The sequence below is a fragment of the Panthera uncia genome, chromosome D1 (assembly GCF_023721935.1).
Source record: "Panthera uncia isolate 11264 chromosome D1, Puncia_PCG_1.0, whole genome shotgun sequence".
NCBI lineage: Eukaryota > Metazoa > Chordata > Mammalia > Carnivora > Felidae > Panthera > Panthera uncia.
This window is the reverse complement of record NC_064808.1, coordinates 25,387,072-25,406,998: the sequence shown is the minus strand read 5'-3', so window position 1 is coordinate 25,406,998 and position 19,927 is coordinate 25,387,072. Positions and strand designations below refer to the sequence as shown.

Here is a 19,927-nt window from a genome sequence, read left to right as displayed (position 1 = left end):
CGGCAAAACCCAATCACTCACCCTGCCCCCAACTGAACCTTGCCCCAACCCTTGGCCATCACCAGTCTACCTGCTGTGTAGAGACGGGCCTGTTCCACACGTTTCATTTAAATGGAGGCCTACGACACACGGTCTTTGTGACTGGCTTCTTTCCCTCAGCATCGTGTTTTCAAGGTTCTTACATGTTGCAGCGTGTACCGTGCTTCATTTCCTTTTATTGCCAAATAATATGCCACTGTACGGATGTGCTGTGTTTTATTTACCCGTTCGTCAGTTGACAGACATGTGGGCGCCTCCACTTGTCGGCTACTCTGAGTGATGCTGCTGTGATCGTTTGTGTGCCTGCTTTTGTGCGGACGCGTCCTCTTCAGTTCTCACATCCTCACCTTAAAGGGCATTTTCCCTTCAGCTCTGGCACACCGCTGCCTGAAGATCAACTCCCGGTATTTTAAAATCGATGATTTGTTCTCCTGAGAGGAGTACTTGGTCGGGGCTTTTAAGCTCTGGGAGGGAGCTCCTTGTTCTTGTGAAATCCAGTGTCAGAATTTTGATGTAAAAACACATTCATCTTGTATTTCCCTGGTACATGAGCATCGCTCCAATTTATCTACGAAGGAAATGAGCTTTAAGACCTTAGCACGTGCGTTTCTGAGAGAAAGGCGGTCAGGCTCTGTGGCCACTTCTTGGCCTCTTAGTTCATGGCACCACAAAGCAGATGGCCAAATTCCACTTTCAATGAGCTGCTGAGACAAATTGAAGGCTTGAAAGTCCTCATCAGAGCTTTTAACAACGTGAAAGGTTAGGAGAGGTGAACTCAAAAAGTTCTGTATACTTTTAGATTTTGGACAATTTTCAACAGTCACGAATATACTGAAAGTTTTCTATCTAAAGCTCTACTGTGATCTTTTTTTTTTTTTTTTTTTTAATAAAGCAACCACTTTTCCCTCATTTGACTCTTTGAATTTTGCATTGTCATTTTTAGGGTTTTTTGTTTGTTTGGTTTTGGTTTTGTTTTTTTGCTCTAGTATCGTTTGCTGGCAGTGTGGTATTTTAAGCAGCTTTTCACATTTTCCGTTCTTTAGTGACTTGTGTCACGGAGCTCTATGTTCAAGTAAAGCTCACATTTAAATTTTTTTTTTTACATTTTTTTTTTTTTTGAGAGATAGAGTGAGACAAAGCGTGAGCAAGGGAGGGGCAGAGAGAGAAGGAGACAGAATCTGAAGCAGGCTCCAGGCTCTGAGCAAGCAGTCAGCACAGAACCAGATGCGGGGCTCGAACCCATGAACCGTGAGATCATGACCTGAGCCGAAGTCAGACGCTCAACCGACTGAGCCACCCAGGCACCCCGTAAAGTTCACATTTTAAAGAGTATAGTAGGTTGAATTAAGTCCTCTAGAAGGATAGCCCGTGTCCCAACCTCCGGAAGCTGCGAAGGTGACCTTATTTGAAAGGAGTTTTTGCAGATGTCATTAAGTTAAGGGTCTCAAGATATGATCATCCTGGATTATCCAGATGGTTCCTGAATCCAGAGATGAGTATTCTTCTAAGAGACCAAAGGGGAGAAGGAGGGGCAGGCCACTTGCAGGTGGAGGCAGAGGTTGGAATCTTAGAGCCCTAAGCCAAGGAGGCCTGGAGCCACCAGAAGCAGAATGAGGAAAGGAAGCATTCTTTCCTAGAGTCTAGGGAGGGGGCATGGCTCAGCCAACACCTTGATTTCAGACTTCCAGCCTCCAGAACTGGGAGACAATACATCCCTCCTGTTGTAAGCCACCAAATGTGGTCATTTGTCATGGGCAGCTCTAGGAAACTAATGCGAAGAGGATGCTGGTTTAATGATTTTGTAAAGGGAAAACTTCTTGAGTGGCAGAGGGATAAATTCTTTTGTTCTGTGAATTGCTCGAAGCCCCCCCTCCAGGGCTGGGCAGCATCTCTTAGGTAGCGTGTTACTCCTCCCCCCCCCCCCTCCCCTACCCCGCTCTGACCCCCACCTCAGTCCCCGCCATCTCCCCCCGCCTCAACTTCTTGGTTCTGCTTCTGCCAAACTCTCTGCTGGAAAGTTCCCAGTTCTCTCCCGTCAGCAAATTTCCAATTTTCTGGACAATCTCTTCTTTCAGTGGGACTGTGGGCTTTGATCCATCCACTGCCATGGCACTTACCTCTTCAGATGGCCAAGACGGAGGTCCCAAGTTCAAAACGTACAAGCATTCTGGGTGCATGGAAACAAACGCCACAATAGGGCGAGAACATAGCTGAATGTCCGGAAGGAGGTATGAAGTGGTGACCAGATGCTCTGCCCAAAGGGGGCAGTTTCTACTTAGCCCCAGGAAATTATTGCCACAAAGCATGGAGAAAACTAGTGTGGCCGGATCTGAGTTTTTAAAAGAAGCTGGAAATCTGGATTTTTCAGTCAATCCCCTGATTTTTAGATAAGGTAACTAATTCAGAGTGAGAGACAAAACCAAACCTCAAAACGAGCAAAAAAAAAAAAAGTGTGTGTGTGTGTGTGTGTGTGTGTGCATGCCCGCACGTGGATACCAAACAGAAACGTATCCGTAGGTCCCACTCACCTATGTATTCCATTTTGTTAGGGGAACCTCTGCCTTAGGATGTAGAGGTGGTGGGTAGGGTTACTGCATATATTTCTTGCATCTTCTGGGGCTCTTTACACATCCAAAACGCTAAGAAACGGAAGTGTCGTCAAAGGTTTCCCAGGTCGCTAATGCTTTGCTGAGTCTGCCTTGTGGAATTTAACGACACAGAGACACTTTAACACGTTAAATATTTTATTCACATTGTTTACAAACTATATCCACCTGGAAAACACGTGAATCCAAAAATAGATTATTTTACAGTAATTCACATTTTTTAAAACACGTTGCTTTTGAAGTTAAACTCTACGCACGGAGGTCCTCAGCCTGTATCCTGTTTCAGTGCCTTGTCACATGGAAATCCCTGCTCGGGTGGAGTAGCAGTCCTCGGGGCAGGCCACCTCATTGTAGGTCACTAATGGCTCCCCCCCCCCCCCCCCCCCCCCCCCGCCTTGCCCCGTGAGTAATGAGAAGATGTCAGTGCAGACTCAAACCTGTGAACATTTACTGGTATAAATTCACTCTCGCTACTTTTGTCAAGGAAATGTGTTTTAGAGCTTGAGTACATGCCAGGAAGACAAAACAAAAGAGGCTTATAAATTTAATCGGCCATTACAGAGTGGTCAGGGCACTGCCGGGTCTATAAAGGTTTAACGCCTTGGCCACTGACGGAATCAACGAGTTACAATTTTGTGGCACTGACGGCTGGAATCAGAAACAGCGGTGATTTGGAAATCGGTACAAGTATCTGTTGATTAACTTGGCTGCCCCCCGCCAGGAGGAGAAGAGGGGGAATAAACTCAGCAGGAGTAAATAACGTGCCTAATTTTAAGTGTGTTGCTCTAGAAAGATGGCCATGGGAGTTTTGCTGAGCGGCGCAAGAGATGCTCTGGTTCAGAAACTTACTATTAACCCATGCTAAACCCAGTCACGTCCCAGCTTGATGGATTAGCTCCTTTATTAATTAAGAAACTTTTCTATGGCGTTTGACGTGAACGACTTAAAATCTACAGTATGTTTGTCTCACCCACGTCTCACCCCCTCCCACTATACTAACTGCTTTTCCTTTGTGAGCTGCCACGGTTAAAAATGTGAAAACTTCTGAGCCTTTCGAACGGGAGCACCGGACGAGTCTCCAGTGGCAGAACTGGATCCTTTCCTCCGAGCAGCACCAATAGCGTGGGCTATTGTGTGTCTGCAACTCTTGATTCGGGAAGTCATGTTTCATCAAGGTACTTCGAAAGATCACCCCCTCCTCCCCCTTGGGTAAGAAAAAAAAAGGGAATTTCTTAAGAGCTGCTGCCGCTGTCCCCACGCAGATGACAACAACTCTGAATCCAAACGTAAGCTGACGGGTGGAGAAATTTTATCAGCACATTTGCAGGTTGACAACAACAAAAAGACTTTGCAATGTCTCTGGTGATCCGATTGTTTTAGAAGACAGAGATGCGTAAAACCGAGCACATCATAGCTTGTCTTCCTGCCACCCGTGTGCATTTTTGCCAAATTTGTACACTAGCCTTCGGTCGACTCGTTCCAGAATTCCCGTTTTGTAGTAGTACCTGAGAAAGGCAAGCAGAAGAGGAATGTGGGGAGGTCCGCACCCCCGGAAAACAACAGAATACAAACCCTGTCCTTCATTCCTCTTAGGTGAGCAGGCTGGTCTTTGGTTACCCTGGTATTTTCACACCCTGCTATCAGCTTACACTTAAACCTTTCCCAGACATCTTGAAGACTGAGCCTCCCCACTCTCAGTTCAAAGCGCGTTTTGTGTGTGTATGTGTGGGATGGCCTGCACTCGGCATGATCCCCGGGGCCACTGCCAAGAATGCGAAGGACGGCGTGTCCATTTACAAACCATAATCCCACCTGTAACTAAGAACCACAGTGTTGTCTCATGACCTTTCGATTATCAAGGAAAGAGCTGCAAACACAGACTAATCCTCTGTGGCTGGCCATTTTGTAGAACTCTGCCCGAAGGCTCATGGCATTTCATGCTCTTAACTTACCTCAGGGCTCTGCTCAACTTTTCATACGTCATTCTGTCATTTTTCTTCCTTTGTCCCCACATCTTTGCCAGGGCTTCTGATTTTACCACCCGAAAAATACCTTGCTCCCTATCTTCCCATTCCAGAATGCCACAGTTTTCTTCAGGAGATAGAAGCAGGTCTCGCACAAATTCCCAGAGATGAGAACTTTGGAGGCCTTTTGAGAAGGGGAAAAAAAAAAAGTTACTTAAAAATCGTTTAAGGGGCACGTAGGTGGCTCTGTTGGTTGAGTGTCCGACCCCTGATCTCAGCTCAGGTCATGATCCCAGGGTTGTGGGATTGAGCCCCACGTCGGACTCTGGGCTGACAGCGCGGGGCCTGCTTGGAGCCTCTCTTTCCCTCTCCATCTCTCTGGCCCTCCGCCCCGCTCATTCTTTTCCTCTCTCTCTCTCAAAATAAATAAATAAACTTAATTTTTTTTTTTTAATTCTAAGAGAAGTATACAACTTCTCATTAATTTATGAGAATAGCTGCTTCTTTTATGGGGTTATTTTCCATCGTTATGACCCAGTGCTCCACTTGGAACCTGACTGAGCCGTGAAATGTCTGTCTTCTATGAAAGCAATCAGAAAACACACATACGGGGACGCCAAATTTATATTGACCGGAAACACCGTGGCTCACACACTGTCCTCGCTTCGTGGAGCTATGGACTAATTCTTAGGAAATAATTAAATGACAGTCAAATGGGCCGACAGGCATTATGGTTGTACTCAAATCCCATAACCCTACCTCTCTGGGCAGACCAATCCTACAATTATGTTTTTCATGAAAAGCTGGTATTTCTCTTGTTTTCTTCACCACTTAACCACACTTTTCCATTGTGGTTAAGCCTGTCTGGAGAGTCCAACCACCTGGGTTTGGGTCCTGAATTCACCTCTTCTAGCTCTGTAATCGTGATCTCTCTAGTTATCTGTGAAATGGGGTAAGAGTACCTACCTCCGAGCAGACGTTGGAGGATTACGATTTAATACAGAGTTAGTTCTGCACTGGGTAGATTTTAGGGCCGGGAAAGGCTAACAGAATTGCCAACACCTGGTGTTTTCTCTACTATTGTCCATGAGTACTTCAGAGAGAAAACTCCCCAGTAGACCAGGAGAAATAGACCCTTATTCAGAAATTCAACACGGTTAGAAAATTTCTTTCCTTCCTCATTTTAATTCTTGTAACACGATGTCTAAGTGAAAAGCAATGTGATTTTGATGCCATAAAAGTCAACTTTCCTGGTACCTTCTTCGGGAAACAACTGGTCCCATTCAAACATTCAGTTTGAAAGGGTATTAGAGTGCTTGTCTCATGAGTGGTTTTAGGAAATTAGAAATGAGAAATGGCATCTCTACACTTACTCGTTCGACTATGACTGTGACAGTCTTGACTTTTGGTGCCACTGGTTTTCAAACAGTTGGAATCGGCATCTGAAATAGAATCATTTGTAGCAGGAGAAGTCACTCAGAGCTTAAATCACACCAAAATGAGCAACTCTTAACTGGCTGCCTTTGTGGCAGCCAAGGCGCTTTGGGGGTAAATAGTAGGTGCGAGGTGTTTGCCTGCAGGAAGTGTTTGTACGCTGACCCGCTGGGTGCCAGGTTCTGGGCTCTGTGCTGGGAACAGGAGAGAACGAGACAGACCTGGTCCCTGTGCAGGTGGAATTTAAGGACCCACAGGCAAGGCAACACACGAGTCAAACAAACAATCCACCTATTTAAGGTGTTGGGAAGGAAGCAAGACATCAGGTAGAGAACAAATTGGCGGGCGGGGCGGGGGGGAAGTGCCCACGTTAGGTGGGGTGGCCAGGGAGGGCCTCCTGTGCAGGAGGGATCTGCGCAGATGTGAGGAGGTGCGAGAGGGTCCCGGAGGGAGGGAGAAGCATGTGCAGAGACAAGCATGCAGAGAGAACCAGTGAGGCAGGCATCTGTGCCCAGGGGAGGGGCAGACAAGGATGCTGGGGAAGCCGGCTGCTGGCAGAGCCCACAGGGCCTTCCTTACAGGCCATAGTAAGGACTCAGGGTTTTATTCAAAGAGTAAAGACTTTGGAGTTTGACAAGATCCACATTTAAAAAAATTTTTTTTTATAATTTTTTTTAACGTTTATTTATTTTTGAGACACAGAGAGACAGAGCATGAACAGGGGAGGGGCAGAGAGAGAGGGAGACACAGAATCGGAAGCAGGCTCCAGGCTCTGAGCCATCAGCCCAGAGCCCGACGCGGGGCTCGAACTCACGGACCGCGAGATCGTGACCTGAGCTGAACTCGGCCGCTTAACTGACTGAGCCACCCAGGCGCCCCAAGATCCACATTTTAAGAAAATTTCTCTGACTCGGGTGTGCGGAACAGACTGGAAGGGACACTAGCAGGAGCAGAGAGAGACCAGAGCTGATGAATAGCATAAAGCAAGGCAGGAACTCAATACAGAGCTCAATTAGAACTCACGCTGTAAGTAACCGCTTGAGACCCTCGCACAGCATCGTTTCAAAGTAGTATATGGTTTACGGATAAACGAAACAGGTGGTACCAGATCTCACCCCCCCCCCCCCCCCCGGCGCTCCCCTTGGTCACTTTGCTCCAGCCACACTGGCTTCCTGGCTCTTTCTGAAACTCACGTGCACATTCTACCCCAGGGTCTTTGCACTTGCCCTCCCTCTGCCCTGAGTGCTCTTTCCTTGGATATCCGTGGTTCTGGCCCTCCTCTCCATCTTTGCTCAAAGTCACCATCTCAGTGGAATCACACACACTCACCCCTACTCAGCATCCTGTATCCACAATCCCTTATTTTATTTTACTTTTTTTTTTTTTTCCTTAATATTTATCACCATCGAACCTGGTAGAACATCTTTTATTTAGTTCACACTCTATTCCCATCAAAAGTCAGGGATTTGTGTCTCCAGATGTATTGTCCCCCCGACACCCAGCCCAGGGCCTGGAGTATGGTAGATACTCAGTAGGTAGTACTGAGCAACCACTACACCACATGCCATTCTGTACTAAGCATGTGTACTGTGAGTCTAGTAGGTATACTATGCTATAATCACTGGATGAAAGGGTAAGTATGTTGTCAAGGAAAGGAATGGTGTCCTGTGTCCCACACTGCTGACCAGGTCAATCTGTTTCAGTGCTACTGGGTCATGTCTCTCCCTGGCTTACCATCCTGCAGTAGCCTCCTCTTGTCTCCAGGATGAAGCCCGCCGCGTTAGTCAGGCCTTTCACAAACCAACCTCCACCCAGCTCTCTAGCCTTCTGTCTTGCTGCTTCCCAACTTCTTCCCTGCTCTTGAGTTAGATAGTCCCAATGCATATCGGCTTTCTCCTGCCTCAGGGCCTTTGCATAGCCCCCTGCTCCCCACTTCCACCAAACCCACTCTTGCTCTCCAGACCTCTTCAGGAAGTCTTCTCTGAACTTACCCCTGGGTCAGGTCCCCTCTCTGTCTCCTAGCGACTGTGTGTGCCTTAGTATCACAGCACTAGTTCTACTCCACTGCAGTGGTTGATCTTGTCTCTTTTCTGCTCTACTGTGGAACGCTTGCTAAATGCCAAGTGCTTGTTAAGTGCTTCACGCAAACTATCTGATTTAATTCCTGCAACCACCTTGTGTGGTGCTGTTGCTATGTCCACTTTATGGAGGAAGAAATGGAAGCCCAGAGAGCTGAAAGATTTCATCCCGAGCGGTGGAGGCAGGACTTGAACCCAGGGCAGTTCCGTTCCAAAGCTGACGTTCGGAGCTATTACTCTAGCCTGTCTCTTTCATTGTAGGTGTTTGACAGACGTTTCCCGACTAACTATGAGCTAAGCTTGTTGAGCGTGTGCTGTGGCCGGGTACTCACCTCACCCACCCTTGTGGTGACCCTCTGTTCCTATCCCCACGTGACACGGAAATAAACGGCGGCGCAGGGGGCTCGGGGAGCACACTGCAGGTCATTGGCTCGTTGGTTCGCGAGTAGTGAGCCACCGCACGCCCACGCCACGAGGTGCTGGAGGCACGGCCCAAAAGAGGTCCAAGTCTCTCCTCTGAGACCTCCGAGTGGGTAGCAACATCTCACCAACAAGCCAATATGGACCATTTTGGCCGGTGATAAATGCTGGGAATATTGAAACCGGGCGGGGGCAGGGAAAGCGACACCCCGGATGGTAGGTGGGGCGGGGCACGGGGCAGGTCACGTGCCTGGCCAGCGCCGGAGCAGGCCGACCTCAGAGCCCTAAGCTCCGGCAGCCCCAGTGCATGTCCACTGGAGCAAACAATGAGGTGCACGCATGCCTTCAGCCTTCAGGGTCCCTGGGCCTCTTCACCCTTTCAGATGCTACAGCCTGGAATTGCACTGATGTGGAAAAACAGGCCCACGCACACGGGCAGGTATGTGCAAACCACAAGTGAATGCCCGGGCGAGGTCAGCGGAGAACAGGGACAGCTGCCAGGTGGAGAGACGTGAAAGCAAGTGAGCAGGACAGACAGCTGGCCGACTGCGACAAGAAAGACCGCTGCCCTTCTGTCCCCTCAGACGCCATGCTGCATGCACAGCATCCCCCACGGGGCAGACCTGTTGTTGGGTTAATCTTTTAAGAAGAGAGAAAGCAACTGGAGTGGTGAAAATAGATGAAGGTGAATTACTAACCGGTGAAGAGACAATAAGCTTTCGCTGAAATGCCAAAACGGCAAGAAGAGGGAGGGGAAAAGTCGGCCTTTTAATTTTTATGATTTCTTCCATGTGTTGCAGATGAGGGGTATTCGGCTGGCTGGGGTGAACACAGGATAGGTCAGTGTGAAACGGGGTTATGTGGACTGTGGGAGCCTCTCCTTGTGGGTCTTGCCACACATAACTCTGTTTTATCTGCCTCCAGTCCTCACTGGTGGCTTTGAAGCCACTCACGGGTCCCCTAGACTGGAGGCCTGGCTTGGCAGGGTGGCAGTGGGGAGCCCTGGGGGCAGAGGCGCTGTGGCCATCAATGAGATGGCCAGGCAGAGGCAGGTTTCCAAGTCAAAGCCCCCACTGATGCCAGCCAGAGGCCACAGCACCCCCACGAACCCGCTGTATTTCTTTGCCAGTGATATTCTGGGGGACACGTCTCCCTGTCTCAGAACTATCTTTATCTCGAATGTGTCCCCGCAGCTAGGCTGTGCCAGTGTGGGGTGACTGGGGCGTGGCCTCAGTTCTCTGCTGTCTCTGGGATTTGGAAAGGTTCGGTTGCCTTGAGGCTGGAGACTGTTAAAATGTGGCCAAAGGATATATTCTCAGTCATTGACTGAAGTCCAGAAGCCAATATGGGGCAGGAGAGGCAGAGTTTCCAAAAGCAGCTCATCACATCCCCACGACGTGAGCGGTGCCATAGAGCCCAGTCTCCGTGTCAGGAGGAGAGGCTCTGAGCCTAGAACCCAGGCCTTCAGGCTTTGTTTTCTGGCATTTCTGCAGTGGGGGTGGGAGGGGCTGGGGCGTGTCACTTGGGCCAGTCCAACAGTTTCAGAGCTTGTTGGGCCTGGGTCCCTTCAGCAGGTACTAAGTTGAAAATCATCTCGTTCTCTGGATCACTGCAGAGCTGGGCCCAGACCCAGAAGATTCTTGAGCCTTGGGTCTCAGCTGAGGGGGCAACAGAATGAAGAGAAGGGTCTAGGCGCTTGTGCTCATGTGCATGTATGCGCGCGCGTGTGTGTGTGTGTGTGTTTGTTTGGTGAATGGCATAGCGTATACAAGAACAGACTTTGAGAAAATGAATTGGAATCCCATCTTATTTGCAAGTTATTGCTCTTCTGATTTCCTCAGGTGTGAATGGGAGTAACAAAACCACCTGTTGGAGTTTTAATGAAGATTAAATGGGCTAAAGTATGTGCAGTACTCTTCCTGGCACCGCTCTGGGCACGTGTTTTACAAATGCCAATGAGTGATGTTAATCTTCACTGAAGACTCATGGGAACGTTACCTGAAGCCTCCAGGATGCCAGTTGTCTTGGTTGGCCAAGGCCTTGGCCTCTGGCTGGCATAGCTCATTTCTGGGGTGGATGGTGTCTAAGATCATGAAACATCACCTGGGCCGTGGGCATCATGATCATATGTCCTGGACTTTCTAGAACAGGCTCCTTATATGATCCGTTCCTATTAAACTGTACATTAGGGTTTCTGTTTTGGGAAATCTGTGAGAGAGCCAGGGGCCCAGTGGGAAGGCTGTGGTTTCCTGGCTGTAGCCGTGGAGGCTGCAACTCGGCAAAGCTGTGGTGCTCATTTTCGGTTGTACTCACCAGACCACATGACCCTGAGTTCAGTCTAGAACTTGTGCCTCCCTGATTGCAGCAGGCTGGGCAGGGCATACACTGGGAGTGCTTGTCTCCATGGGTGCATGTGCCAGAGAAGCCAGCTTAGAGTCCTTGTCTTATCACCACCTCTGCCTCCACAAACTTCTCTCTGTCCCTCCTGTCACCTGGTCTGGGCCACCATCACCATCACTCTCCTCCTGGACAGTAGCCTCCTGGCTGTCCTCCTTCCTGACCTAGACACCGCAGTCTGGGAGATCTTCTTAAAATGCAGACGGGATCTTATCGTTTCCTGCTTTAGTGGCTTTCCAGACTGCTCAGAATGAAATCCAGACTCAAGAGCTGTACATGACCTGCCTCTGCCCTGCTCTTGGCCTCAGCTCCCACTCCTCCCTCTGCTGATGTGGCCAATGATCTACCAAGGTGCTGTCCAAGAGAACTTATCATGGTGACAGGAAGCTGAGCAGTCCTATGTGGTAGCCACTGGCTACCTGTGGCTATGGAGCACTTGGAATATGGCCAGTGTGACTCAGCAGCTGAATTTTAACTTTACTTAATTTTATTTAAATTTAATAGCCACCTGTGGCTAGTGGTTACCATATTGAGCCTCCTAGTGTGAAAGTTTCTAGCCTTTTTTTGATTCTTCCTCAAGGGCTCCAAAATTGATCCTGCTCCAGGGCCTTTGCACTTGCCACTCATTCCCTGGACCCTTTTCTTCCTTCTTTTCCTGGCTAACTTTCATCCTTTAGGTTTAATGTAAAATATCTCTTCTTCCAGGAAGTCTTCCCTGGTCCCTAATTTAAATACAGTCTTTCCTCCATCACACACACAGCACCCTGTCTTTTTCCTTTGCGATATCGTCATACTTAGTCATCACATATTTATTATGGGGATTATTTGTTTAATGTCTCTCTCCCTCTCTTGCTTTATGAAGGCAAGACCAAAGTTATCCTCATCAGTGCAGCCATGGCACATAGTAAGTGCCTGGGCCTGGCTCATAGTAGGTGTTCAATAAATATTTGTTGAATGAATGAATGAAAAGGGAAATAAAAGGGGTGCCTGGGGGATTAAATTAAAAAAACTTAAAAATTAAAAAAAAAAAGGGAAAGAAAGGAATGGGTAGGAGAGTAGGGGTTAAGGGCTTCAGATTTAGACACACCTGGGCTGCTCACCTTCCTAACCTTTAACCTCTAAGCTTTAGTTCCTATGTGGTACTAGGTATTGTCTTACAGAGTTATTGAGAAGATTACCCAAAACAATGTCTATAAAGATTCTAGCACAGGGCCCAGCTCTTTGTAAGCACTCAGTAAATGCTAACTGCCATTATTATTATAATAGCAATGACTCTAATTGGGGCTAGTTGTATACTCATGTAACAACTTCTTCTAAAGAACTTACGACACGCTATCTCTTCCTAGCTGTGAGGAAGGTAGGTTGGCAAAAAGACACCCATTTATAGGTAGAGACACTGACCCCTGAGAAAGGGTCAAGCAGGTCAGACTCATTGCTGCTTAGGAATACAGCAGGTGCCTGCCCCTGGGCCTCAGTGGGCTCATTTCTTCCAGGGGCTTCTCCTGGCCTGGGCTGGGTGGAGACAGCTGGGTTTGCACCCTGCAGACTGCTGCGGAAGGATTCTAGTGGAGCTGGGAAGCTCCATGGGAGCTTTGTTCCCAGAGAGGGATGAGGCTATGCTCTGAGGCCTGAATGCAGGGACGCCTCACGGAAGGCATAGCTGCTCTTGTGAGGTCCACTGGGGTCCATGGGGCACCTCGGGCCTCTGTAAGCCTACAGAATGTGGTTCATGGATGCAGCTATTCCTGCACTAAAACTCTGAATGAAAAAACCCTTCATGGGGCACCTGGGTGGCTCAGTCGGTTAAGTGCCTGACTTCGGCTCAGGTTATGATCTCGCAGTTCATGGGTTCAAGTCCTGCATCAGGCTCTGTGCTGACAGCTCAGAGCCTGGAGCCTGCTTCAGATTCTGTGTCTCCCTCTCTCTCTGCCCCTCCACTGCTTGAATTCTGTCTCTCTCTCCTCACAAATAAATAAACATTAAAAAATTAATTTAAAAAAACCCCTTCATTAACCAGATAACCTGAATCCTCAGTTGATTGCTTGGGACTTTCAGAACAGGAACAATAAGTCATAAGAACCCATCTGTCTGTGTCTGCCCCTCAGAGGCCTCAGCAGTACCCATATGCTCTGTCCTGTCTCTGTAGATGAAGGAGCGAAGTCTATGGAGGGAAGGGGCCTGCCCAGGACCCAGCACCCACATCTCCTCTTAGTTCCTAAGCCAGGGCCATTGTGTGGGACTTGGCAACTAAAAGTAATAACCATCATCGTCTTTAAAAAAATGAAAGCTCCAGGGGCGCCTGGGGGGCTCAGTCAGTTAAGCGTCCAACTTCAGCTCAGGTTATGATCTCGCAGTTCATGGGTTCAAGTCCTGCATCAGGCTCTGTGCTGACAGCTCAGAGCCTGGAGCCTGCTTCAGATTCTGTGTCTCCCTCTCTCTCTGCCCCATCCCCACTCATGCTGTGTCTCTCTCTGTCTTAAAAATAAATAAAACATTAAAAAATTAAAAAGAAAGCTCCAAAGTTCCCTTTCCTAAACCTCCGTCTGCAAAAGTGAAACTGCGAGGGTTAGTTTTCAGAATCAATAGGGCTCTTGTAGGTCCTCCATCCCCTTGTAATTGAAAACTGCTTAGTGAGCTCAGATCTTGAGAGACATTAGCAGCTACAAGGCCCCCATGGCTAGTAATTATGATGATTATTGCTCACAGATACCAGTGTTTGGAGCGTCCACGTCGCTGGCATCTGCCAGCCACTTCATGTGCACTGTTTCTCCAACTCACCACGACCTGGCGAGGGCCACTCCATTTTACAGATAGGGACACTGAGGCTGGGGAGGGCAAGGAATCCATAAATCCAAGCCCCGTGCTCTGCCCACCACATTTCTCCCTGCTGTCTTCTCCTGGTCTGTGACCGTTTCTAGGTCATCAGCTTTTCAACGTGGTCACAAAAGGACCATCAAGCCCCCGTGCCCAACAGCAGCCTCAGCACAGCCTTGGGCAGCTTGAACTTGGTTACTTACAGTCTTTGATGGTGGCCTTGGTCTCTTCTGTGTCATTAAAGAAGGAGTAACCTAGGAAAGAAAAAGAAGTTCACAAACCGCACCGTGATCCTGGGTTCCCTGGCCAGGAGAGGGGGTGCGGGGAGAAGGGGGGACAGCTGTCCTCTCTGTGGGGTAGTTTTATTTCAGAAAGAATCTTGGAGACCACCTGGCGCTAATTGGGCCACCCTGAAGCCATCCTTGGGAGATGACAGTCTCCTGGTTTTTAAAGGCCTCCTGGAGAGGGCCCCAGGGCCATGCATTCCAGCAGCCTCTAGGATTTTCCAAGCAGGCCTGGACTCTGAGCTGGACCTTGTCACTGACCCCAGTGGGACCTTGCCAGTCACTCAGTCTCCAGGCTCGTGTTCCTCACTGGCCACAGGTGACAAAACCACCGCTGAGTCCCCCTTCCGCTCTCAGGGTCTGTGGTCTATGATGTAGCCTCTAATCCTCTGGGGATTTAAATGCCTGCTACGTGCTGGTCACAGGGGAAAATGGACGCAGGAGGCCCAAAGAAGTGCGAGGCCCACTGAGAGGCTTTAACAAGGATTTGGGGGGCCATGTTGGGGCCTTGGTTTGCTCCTCTGAAGCATGGGGTGAGTTGGGGGTGAATTTGGAGTTTCCAATCAAGTTACCATGTAGCAGTACAGGAAAAAGGACACCTCTGTCCTAGCTTGGTGGTCAGTGAGCACCAACTTCCACTGACTCAGGAGGCCGGGACAGGGCACATTTGGGACTGTTTATTCCTAGCGCCATTTTCTGATGGGTTTTGCTCGGCCGGGACACCACGGTCCACTCTGCCCACAGGGCCACCAGAGCACAGGATAGAGGATTAACCGATGAGGGACCCACTCCACCTCCACTGTGGCCCCCGCACTCCTTGCTGACTTCATCTTCCAGCAACCAGCGTCCCCGGGTTTCCAGGCCCTTAAATCTTACTGAGATACTTCCGAACCGGACAGCACGCTGGGTCCTACGCTGCCCCATAGCTCCTCCCGCTGTCAAAACGTACTTGTTTTGTGTCCTATTCTTTTTTTTTTTTTTTCAAAAAAAATTTTTTTTTAGCGTTTATTTTTGAGAGAGAGACAGAGCGCGAGCAGGGGAGGGACAGAAAGAGAGAAGGAGACACAGAATTTGAAGCAAGCTCCAGGCTCAGAGCTGTCAGCACAGAGCCCAACAGGAGGCTTGAACTCACGAACCAGGAGATCATGACCTGAGCTGAAGTTGGACGTTTAACCGACTGAACCACCCAGGCGGCCCTTCTGTGTCCTATTCTGCCAGAGTCCTAATCTGTGCAATAATAGAAGGCCTAAACTAGATAATAACCAGATCACCATATAATTAATTTATTATCCAAATGCAGGCACTTTTGAGAATGAAAGACAGTGCTAGTAACAACTACTCTGGGATAATAGGTGAAAACGATGTGTCCCAGGCAAATTGGGCCACTGTGAAGTCTGGTCACAATACGTGTACTTCAGTTCACAATACACAGCACACATTCCTGCTTGAAGAACGTTGCTGGCCTGAAATTCCCCCGCTAGAGTTGGCTTTGTGACTCCAGGGATTCCTCAGAATAAGAAGGAGCCAAATATGGTCTGTTTGAAAAACAATTGTTTTGGGCTTCTTTTGCACCGACCCTGAGGCACTGGCACCAGGAATAGGGATTTGGGGTTGTAACAAGTGTCAGGGAAGGGAGGTACCCATGCGAAGAGACCCCAGCACAGTGGCTGCTGGGGGCCTGGGGACAAACTGGATGGACACGATGTTTGGCTAAGGCCGGCAATGCCAAGCTGCATCCTCTTCCAGGATGGGACACCTCCCTCTCTGTGGCCCAGGGGTTCTCATGCAAACAGGTTCCGTCAGAAGGTGCTGGAGCCTGGAGCTCTACTCTGAGCTGCTGTGATTTACTCAGACTTTCCCCTTTTCAGGGAGGGCCCACTCTACACCCAGACCACTGCTCCTGGCAGGGCAGTGTCACTGGCTAAAGAAGCCAGGACTGGACAACAATGGACAGCAGGTCTCTTTGTCCCTTCCCTGCCCCCGATGGGTCATGGCTCCCAGGACAGAAGCTGAGCAGTGCCCCAAGGCCAACATCTATAGCTTGCCCGCCCTCAGGCACTCATGATTGGGGAGAGAAAGGGGAAAGCAAAGAATTCTTAGAGTTGGAAGGTCTTCTGTGGTTTTCTGCCCAGACAGGAATCCCTGCCCCAGCACCCCCATCGATCAGGGAGCTATTAGACTGCTTGATTATCTCCAGTGATGGGGAGCTTCCTACCTTGAGTATATTCTGAAGCAGTCTTCCCAAAAAAAGGTGCTAACCTTTAGAAATGTCTTTTCTTAAAATTGAGCTGAAATATATTTCCTTTATTTTTAAAAATTTCTTCCCCTTGGTTATATTCATAATGACAAAAAAAACCCCAGCTGCCATTTATTGCATTTACCCTTTTTTCTGCTGCTCCAGGCAATGTTTCACTGAAACCTGTCACCAGTGAAGGTGTATTATTATCCCAGGGTACAGACGAGGCAGTGGAAATCCAGAGAGTTGGCAAGCCCTTTGCCAGAGGACCTATGGCTCCAAAGTGTTGGAGTCAGGATTGGAACACAGGTCTTTCTGAACTCAAAGCCTTTGCTTTCTATTGATTTTCCATGAATTAACCCTGTTTGCTGTATGACATCGGAGAAGTCACTTAATAGCTTGGGACCATAGTTCCTTTATCTGTGACATGGGGATACAGAATTATACGTTCTCAAAAAGAAACCTATCCAGTTTTAAAACACCTGTTCAACATTCTGCTCTCGCAGGGCCTGTTGAAATGTTAAAGAATGCCACTGACGCCACCTTCTGGCTGTTTCTCCTTGACCGTTAGGAAAGTGATCACGAAATGTCAATGAATCGGACTCCTCAGGAAATGGGAAGGGAAAGGGTCTAGTTAACTTTCTCCTCCTTCTGCTTAATGAAAAGTCAAGCAGAAACCTCTTCTTCCATGGTTTATGGTTGCAAATCTTAATTAACATAATACATTGTTTTGTTGTATCTGGTTCCTGAATGTCTTTTTAGTTTTTCTTCTCGTATAAAAAAAGCACTCAACTTGCTTCCCCTTAACTTGCTCCCTCTGACCTACGATCTCTAATCCTAGCAAACTAGAACTTCCAGGTATCGAGAGGTTTTGGTGACGGGGATGTTAGTGAACAGAGAGTTCCAGCGAATGAGATTTTGCCGTGTGAGTCACATCGTGGGGTCATTCGGTCCCAGTCCCGGGCCCCTCCCCTGGAGGCCCGGCCCTCTGGACACTGACCTTGCGAGCGGATGTTCTGGAGGATGAAGTAGAGGTACTCCCCACAGAGGCCGGCCGCCTCGGTGAACTCCTCCTGAGTCATGCTGCACAGCTGCGGGCCGCTGATGTTGAAGTGGCAGAAGGAAATGCAGTTGGCATCCAGCTTGTACTGGTCACAGCAGAACTGGAGCCATTCCCAGACGTGGCGCTTGGTCCAGTACTCGGGGTGGACGGACGTCCAGTAAGAGTCGCAGGCTATGCCAGAAGAGAGGGAAGTGAGGGACAGCCGCCCCCAGGGAAGCCTCTAGAGGGCCCCCGAAGGAGGCTTCGGTTGTGTTAACACCCCCACCCCTCTGCTGTGAGTTAAAAGAGCCTCTGGCTTTGGGGTGCTCCGGGGCCCAGGTTACCTACTCCACTGCAAAAACCAGAAGAGACTGGATCTTACAGGTGGACGTCGGGGCAGGAGAGAGGATGACGGGTGAGAAACCCAGTCATGGCTTGAGAGTGCCTGGACCTAGTCTCGATGCTTAGAAAGAGGAGAAGTAGCGGAGAAGGGGAGAACAAGGCCCTTCAGTGGTTCGGTTTCAGACAACAGGTTATCAAGAGCACACTCTTTGGAGCCTGACGAGCCCGGGTTCCAACCCTAGTTTGGCTGCTTGCGACTTGGGCAGGGTCCATAGACATTCAAGCCTCAGTTTCCTCATCTGTAAAATAGGTATAATATGCCCAACTCACAGGGCTGTGATGCAATTTGGAGTTAACGTATATAGGCTGTGTAGCGCCTAGAAAACGATCAGCAACTCAATAGTTATTAAATGCTGACTGTGTGCCAGACACAATCTGAAGCTGATTTGATTCCCTCTGCTCTTACAACAGTTGCCAACACTAGCTGTTGGTTTGTGCGCTGTTTCTGGTCATCTAGGGCCGAGGGTTCGAGCTGGTGAGACATTGCCCGCAGTCCGACAGAGCTTGGATCACCTTAGCGGTCTCCTCTGGGGAAGAGAGACGTGGGGGAGTTGATTGTATTGTTGCTTCTGTGGTTTTGATAATGCTTTTCTATCCTGAGGCCAGAGCCCCGTCACTCCGTCAGAGGAGCCCCGTACAAACCCAGAGAGAAGTGGGCACCATCTTGTCTGGGAGGCTGGGAAGGGGCCATGCTTGGCTTGGAACAGAGACTGGGTGCTCAACAGCTCTGTCCCAATGCCAGGAGAAAAGGGTGGCAGACGAGTGTGGAAAAAGTGAGGAGAAAGGCAGAACGTAGAGGATGGCACAGTGACTGGCTCGGGCTGTGTCGATGACAGAAAGTGTCACTCAGAATTAGACTCCACAGCAAATGTCAATGAGGCTATTCTGACTCCCTGGTAAATGCTGCATTTGCTGCCACTGTCCCCAGTGAATCTATGGAGCTTCCAATCCAAGGCAAGAGAGATGTTCGCTGCCTGTCAGGAGTCTTGCTCCTTCAGGAGCTCCTCAAGCACCCCTGGTGTGTCAGCTTCTCAAGTGCCTCAAATCCTCCCAAATAGGAATGATCAGGCTACTTCACAGAGGGGGAAACTGAGGCTCCCCCTAAAACTCAGAGCCCTTCCAGAAATCTCTTTCCCTACCGTGGAGTGGATTCAGGGGTGGTCAACTTAAACAATAGATTTGTTTTCATTTAAGTTTGTAATCAGAATTTTATATGCATGTGGATAAAGGGTCGGTAGTCTGTCAAGATGGTCGAGATCAATGTTGTTGCCTCTACCTGGTGGGTGAGGAGAACGAGGAGGCCGCCTCACTTCTTGCTTGCTGGTCGCTGGCTGCGGCCCGCCCACTAGCCCGTGAGGGGCACCTTGGGGCCAATAGGGTCTACTGGGAAAATAGGGCGGCCATTCCCCTGTCTGGTCTGTGCTTTCATCTACTGATTTCTGGCTTGAGTAAACCTCGGGGGCCTTTGACATTCCTGGTATTCTGATGAGGGATGTTTATGAGCCTTGAAATTCTTCCACCCTTGGTCCCTAGCTGAGTCCCCAACGGAGATGGCTATCGGTGTGCAACAGTTGGAGGATACAGTTTATTTCTTTCCGTGGAAAGGTTTCGCCAAGTCTCCATTCCCTCCTCTTTCCACTTCCACCCCCTTGTTATTTTCTTTGGCACGTGAAGAGGGCCATGTTGTTTCTGGACGCTAAAGGGCCTGGAGGATTCGGAGAAATGCTTGGGTGGGGGTGGGCACTGACACGAGGAGGTGTTGCTGGCAGGCTCTGTTCCCCTCAGCTCGCTCCTTTGAAGCTCACCCACAGAGCAGGCTTTGTGTGCGGCTCCCCCTGGAGAAAAGCCAGAGCCAGAGCCAAGCATGGCGGGCTCTCTTCAGGGAAGGCCTTCCCACAGCCCCCGGAGCTGAGAGGAAAACGGCTGTTCTCACTACACAGAGGGCAAAGAGAGTCAGCATCATGGGGCGCTTTCTGGTTGCCGTGTGTTTCCATGGTCCTGTCCTCACTAGAGGGGTGCAGCGATGAGGCTGACAGAGGTGAGGAAGGCCTGCTTCCTCTGGCCCCTCCTCACCCTCTCCCCTGTGGCTCCCTCAAGATTGCTCCTGGGCCAGAACAAGGTCTCCATCTACCGTCTCCTAACTAATTCTTGCTCATCCTCAAGACCACAGCTCACTCCCCCATCTCAGGGAGCCTTCCCACGTCTGCACAG

The 19,927-nt window shown here is 49.4% G+C and overlaps 1 protein-coding gene across 1 annotated transcript in view; it reads right to left on the bottom strand.

Annotated features, from left to right (window-relative positions):
- Window positions 1-2,517: 2,517 nt before the first annotated feature.
- ELF5 (E74 like ETS transcription factor 5) overlaps window positions 2,518-19,927 on the bottom strand; it is a 26,139-nt gene continuing 8,729 nt past the window's right edge. The window contains exons 2-6 of the mRNA XM_049648430.1: window positions 17,273-17,506; window positions 13,956-14,006; window positions 5,983-6,051; window positions 4,598-4,793; window positions 2,518-4,150 (exon numbers count right to left, since the gene is read on the bottom strand). Coding sequence (XP_049504387.1) covers window positions 4,054-4,150; window positions 4,598-4,793; window positions 5,983-6,051; window positions 13,956-14,006; window positions 17,273-17,506 — 647 coding nt within the window. The 3' untranslated portion in view covers window positions 2,518-4,053. The remainder of the gene's footprint in view (window positions 4,151-4,597; window positions 4,794-5,982; window positions 6,052-13,955; window positions 14,007-17,272; window positions 17,507-19,927) is intronic.